Source organism: Octodon degus, unplaced genomic scaffold (genome assembly GCF_000260255.1).
Source record: "Octodon degus isolate 3935 unplaced genomic scaffold, OctDeg1.0 scaffold00054, whole genome shotgun sequence".
In the NCBI taxonomy this organism is placed as follows: domain Eukaryota; kingdom Metazoa; phylum Chordata; class Mammalia; order Rodentia; family Octodontidae; genus Octodon; species Octodon degus.
This window is the reverse complement of record NW_004524630.1, coordinates 12,850,073-12,856,184: the sequence shown is the minus strand read 5'-3', so window position 1 is coordinate 12,856,184 and position 6,112 is coordinate 12,850,073. Positions and strand designations below refer to the sequence as shown.

The 6,112-nt window shown below is 42.8% G+C and overlaps 1 protein-coding gene across 4 annotated transcripts in view; it reads right to left on the bottom strand.

Annotated features, from left to right (window-relative positions):
* Kdm5a (lysine demethylase 5A) overlaps positions 1-6,112 on the bottom strand; it is a 125,706-nt gene that overhangs the window by 52,024 nt on the left and 67,570 nt on the right. For all 4 annotated transcript variants that reach the window (XM_023717719.1, XM_023717720.1, XM_004633393.2 and 1 more), the window contains one exon: positions 1,030-1,144. In XM_023717719.1, coding sequence (XP_023573487.1) covers positions 1,030-1,144 — 115 coding nt within the window. The remainder of the gene's footprint in view (positions 1-1,029; positions 1,145-6,112) is intronic.

The window sequence follows — 6,112 nt, the reverse complement described above, 5'->3', positions numbered from 1 at the left end:
AAGCGCTTATCCTACTGAGCCATCTCCCCGGCCCAAGAGAATCACTTTGAGTTTGAGGCTAGCCCTAAACTACATGGAAGACCCTGTCTCAAAAAAACAAAACACAAAAGCAAATGAACAAAAAAAAAAAAAACAAAAAAAACAAGCGGATGAGGGAGAAACATAGTAAAGGAATAAACAGAGGTTAGATTACTCAAAGTCTTATACATAATAACAAGTTTCAATTTGATTATAATGGCGTGGATTTTTTTTATAATGGCTTTGGAAAAGCACTGGAGGACTTTTTTTTTTTTTTTTTTTTTTTGCGAAATCAGGGATTGAACTCAGGCCCTTGCGCTTGTCAGGGAAGCGCTTATTCTACTGAGCCATCTCCCCGGCCCCTGAGGATTTTAATCATCGGAGAATAAAGGCTCAGTATGAAGGCCATACCCACAATCCCCAATATCACCACCACCAAAAAAAGAATAATATAAAGAGGTTCAGAGTCTGCTGCAGTAACCCAAAGCACAGATTCTAGTGGGACAGAGCTATTTTTTAAAATGAAAGCAAAAATAAATGGTTCACTCCGAGGTATATTGTGGCAGTAACTGTAACACTTGTTGGACAAGGGGCATAAGGGAAACAAAGGAATCAAGAACAAGGACTCAAGTTCATGGAATCAAGAACGGTTCCTAGGAGCATTTTTTTTTTTTAAAAAAAAAGAGGCTCAGCTATTAGTTACTCATTGATACACTCAGATTCTCTTAACTGATCTATTGCATTTCAGCTACCTGTGTATTATATAGGGGCTCTAACCTAACAGACAAAAAAAAAAAAAAAAAAAAAATTCCTAATAGCCTTCACTCCACAATTATAAAAGGAGTAAAAGTTAAGAACAAAACTAAGACACTATCTACTAAAGAACAGCACATATGTGAGAAAATAAGCAAACAAAAGAGAATAACTAGTCTAGATATACCATCCTATTAATCCAGAACAGTAGCCAAAACTACACAAGTTATTACTCAAGGCAAAAATGTAATACTCCACCTTTACTTGTCGAGCTTGGCTGATAACGCACGGAAGACTAAAAAGCTGTTGGACAAAGGCCTTCAATTCTTCTACCGTCAGCTTGGTCCGAGTTTTCCCACTGTCTGGGCTCTGCCTAATGTGAAATAATATTGAGACAGTGAGAAAAAACTGCAGTCATTCAGATATAGAGTTCCTAACTACTCTATCTTCAGAGTTTAAGCCCACGCAATCCTAGAAGCCCAATGCTGGGGGGGTCCAGTACAATGACAATCACGTCAGAAAAACGTCTAAGTTATTCAGTTGATGATGAAAAGATTCAACGCTGCAAGTTACTTTCTCCAATTTACAAGCGCTAAGGTATCTGAAACATTAAGTAAATTCCCCCGAGTGAAACAAGTTAACTAAACTAAATATTGTGACTTTTCCTACTTTAAGTCCTTTTTGGTCATCTTGAGACACTCACTCTAAAGCCCGGGCTGGCCTCAAAACTTGTGATCCTCTTGCCTCAGTGTCCTAAGTAATAGGACTATAAACTTGTACCACTTCCCTAGACTTAAATATTGCTGTTTTAAGCATACAATCTGAAACAGTGGCCTATAACTTACCTTCAATTAGTACACCCTTTGTAACTTTTCTAAACTTATGTGCATGCATTTGTTTTTCTAAAAGGGACCTTAACGTTTACTCACTGATCCAATTATAAGCACTACTAGATAATGTCTCTAAGAAAGGTTCTCTAATAAATGGTACATTATGAAAATTCATGAACTGCTGGGTTTGGTGATAACACCTGTAACCCCAGCACCTGGGAAGCTGAGGCAGGAATATCTTGCAAGTTCAAGACCAGCCCGGATTACAAAGTGAGCTCAAGGCCAGCCTGAAATGTATAGTGTGACTCTATCTCAAAATGACAGAAAAAAATTTTAAAAACTCACAAAATAACTTAAAACTCAACTTGAACAGCCATAGGAAAAAAGCCATTCAGATATAAGGAATGTGTTAGACTCATTATGAAACAATGCCAAATGAAATTTTAATTATATGAATTATATATTAGGTCAAAGGCATACAATCCAGCACTCCTTAAACAGCCTCCTCTATGTACAGCAAGGTTACTCTTTGCTGCCACCTGCTTTCAGCCTGCAGTATCATCTATTTATTTGAATTATTTATTGTGTAATACTATGTGCAAGAAATTATTCTAAGTAGAAAAAAATTCAGCAATGAAAAGCAGGACAAACTCTCTTGACATTCTTATTTATTTAATGTATTTAATATAAGGTCTCAACTATGCAGCTTGGACTCGTAGTAATCCTCCTGTTTTCAGCCTCCCCAGCCCTGGGATTACAAGCGTGTGTTACCATGCCCTGGTCCCAGCTCCACGTGCGTAGGGGTGGGGCCGGTGGTAGCACATGGTTCCAAGGATCAAACCCCAGTCCCTGTGCTTGCCTAAGCAGGCACGCAGTCTGCTGAGTTATTTCACAGCCCTTCACATTCTACTTTAGTGTACACTGTCATGGAGGTGAGGAAGAAACTGGAGACACACACCTGTAATCCCAGCACGTGGGAGGCTGAAAACAGGAGGATCACTAGAGTCCAAGCTGTATAGTGAGACCCTGTACCACACGTATAATTAAAAACAAAAGTCACTAAACATGTCTAAAAAAGGGAGGTAACATCAGGTAATAAGTTTTATATCCTGTTAGTTATTTCAAATATACACAAATGTAAAATAAAGTGTGGGGGATGGGGGTTCTTTGGTTTTTTGGTTTTTTTTTTCTTTTTCTTTACTTATTTGGTACAGGGTCTCGCTATGCAGCTTGGACCCCTAGTGATCCTCCTGTCTCAGTCTCAACGCTGAGATTACAAGCATGGGCCACCATGCCTGCTTTCAGTGGCATGGTAACCAGGATCGAACCTGGGTCCTTCCACTTGCCAGGCAGGTACTTAGATCACAGAGCTATCTCTCCAGTCCTGCTTTTGATTTTTGATTACAGAAATGGGAATTGAACTGAGGTCTATATTCCTAACCTTTTTTTATTTTCAGATAGGGTCTTGTTAAATTGCCTAGCCTGGCTCCAAATCACAATCCTCCTATCTCAGCCTCTCTGGATAGTGCAATTACGGGCCTGGGACATGACCAGACCTTACTGACTTCTAAAACACTATTTTTTAAAAAATCTTAAAGAGGGAAAAAAACACAAAAATACTAGCTTCAGAACAGGTTAGTAGGAGAGCTGTGATAATTAACACATTGCATATTGTCTTCATAGTAGTTATTCAACGTGAAAGACGTTGGCAGGCATATCTTGTCCAAGGAATATTAGCAGAAACCTTTCTTTCAATGAACTAAGAGAAACTAGCTGTATAACTATCTGTGTATACATACATATTTTCTTTTTCCCTTTCTTCCTTTCCCCCATCACAGTTTGTCTTTCCTTTTGAACAGTTGCTTCCCAATTCAGATCTTACTTACTTGTTTAGTTTCTCACACTGGTGAGACAACAATGATGTTCACACATATGGATCTGATTTATTTTACTTATGAGTATAGTCCTGAGTTGCATCAACTTACCTGTAAGTCACCAGTTTATCCTTTTTTTTTTTTTTTAAAGCTAACAAGTCTTTATTGAATAAGTACTACGTGCCAGCCATGATGCTGAGTGTTAGGAAACAGAATACGAAAAAGACAGTCCCTGACTTCATGAAATTAAGAAATACAGGACATCAGCTGATACACAGACTGACCATCAGGGCAATAAGCAGAGGACGCCTGACAGTTTAAGGTTTGGAGATCTTCGGGAAGACTTTCCGGGGTTAAGGCCGGGCAGTGATTGTCTTGCTGAGAGAGCATGAGCGATGGTAGTCTGCACCCAGGGAAAGCACACATGCGCAGAGCAGCCCGCTGCGGGCATAGCACTCTGGGCACGAGTACTGCTGGAGAAAAGCTCCTGAGGTGGGAAGAGACAAGCCACGGCAGTGACTAGGCCATGGATGAGGTCGTGAGGTATGTCAGGGAACCCAGGCTTTCCACTGGCCTCAAGGACTTTAGAAATGGAGTGACCTTTTCAGACTGCATCTTCAGTACAATGCCTTGGCCACTGGATAAAGGAGCAAAGTGCAGGAGACATGACAAACAGCTACCATGAGGAGAGAATGCCGACCTGCACCAGGGCGGTGATCATGGGCATGGTTTTACTGAGAAAGAAAAGCAGACATGACAGTGACTATGGGGTGACTCCCAAGGGCCTAGGGATGGCACGTCCTCCAGTCCCAAGTAGGCTGTCTTAGTTGCTCTTCTCTCATTGCTGGGACAAACACCTGACAAAATTAGGGAAGAAAAGGTTTATTTATTTCACAGTTTGTGGAGGTTTCAGTCCATAATCAGCTGGCTCCAAGGCATATGCCAGAGGGCAGCAGTTCATTTTGCTGGTGGAAAACAGCAAGAGCAAGTGGAAGGAGCAGCAGCAACAATGGCTAGAGAGCAAGTCGCCTCCCTTAAGTGGCATTCAGACTTTCTGCCCCAGGCCGGGTACATCACTCACACCTGTAAGCCCAGCAGCACTCACACCCATAATCCCAATCATGAGTTAATCACAAACTCCGAAAGTCCACCCCATGACTGCATGAGGCACTGGGGAGGCAGCTAGACACAAACCATAACACAGGCGATACAGAGAGAAATGCTACTATGCAAGGAAGCTGGTGGGTTCCGCTTTGGAGGTGTTGAATCTAATATGCCTCTGGGTGAAGAATGCCTTTCAGATAAGATCTTGCTAAGTTGTTCAGGCTGTCCTCCGCCTTGGGATCTTCTTGTCTGGGCTTCCTTAGTAGCTGGGATTACCAGTGTGCCTTCATCTGCCCTGCTCCAGGGACACCGCTGGTTCAATTATAGCCCCAGAGGGCAGGGATTAAACTCCGTGCTCGTGCTCGCAGGCCCATCCTGCACTCCGCTGCTCGGATCTGCTAGGGGCCACCCCGAGGCCATGAAAGGGGACGTGAGAGCCGCAGGTCATGGCGGTGGGAACGCCGGGGCTTCCCAGGGCTGGGGGCGCCCCCGCACTGCCCTGGCCAATGACCCCACACCTTCCAGCCCCAGAGCCTGCAGGCCACTCCTCACCGAGGGACCTGGCTCTTGCCGCCCCTATCCTTCCTCATGGCTGAGTAGTACTCCACTATATAAACAACCACATCTTTTTTATCCATTCTTTGGGTAATGGGCATTGGGCCTGTTTCTAAGATTTAGTTATGACAAACTGTGCTGTTACAAACAGGGGTGCACATATACCACTGTGGTATGACGTTTTTAATTCTTCTGGGAAGATACCCAGAGGGGAATAGCTGGGTCAAATGGGACTGCCAATCCTAGTTTTTAAGGAATCTCAACACTGACTTCCACAGTGACTGTACCAGTCTGCACTCCTACCAACTGTGGAGAAAGGTTCTCTCTGCCCCAAAACTCTGCTAGCATTTGTTATCATTTGATTTTTTTGATAACAGCCATTCTTTCTGGGGTGAGATGGAACCTCAGTGTAGTTTTAATTAGCATCTCTCGCATGACCAACGATGCTGAACATTTTTTTATTAATTTATTTGCCATTTATATTTCTACATCTGAGAAGTGTGCGTTCATCTCAAATGTGCATTTTGGGATTGGGTCTTTGAATTTGGGGGATGTCTGATTTTTTTCTTTTTTAAATTTTATTTATTTATTTGTGTGTGTGTGTGTGTGTGTGTGTGTGTGTGTGTGGCCAGCTCAGCCCACCAGGGGGCGGGGTTGGCTGGCATGTGGTGCTGGGGGATTGAACCCGCGGTCCCTGTGCTTTGATAAGCTTGTTCTAATTAGGTGCTTTAGACCACCGAGCCATCTCACCAGCCCCTGTCTGATTTTTTTCAATTCTTTATATTCCTGCCTGAAATGGATGCACCTTAAGACAATAATGTTAGTGAAATAAATCAGACCCTCAAGCTTAAATATTGTATGGTTTCTCTAATATGAGAAATGCAGGGGCTGGAGAGATGGCTCAGTGGTCTAAAGCACCTACTTGAAACAAGCTTGGCAAAGCACAGGGACCGCGGTTCGATCCCCAGCACCACATGC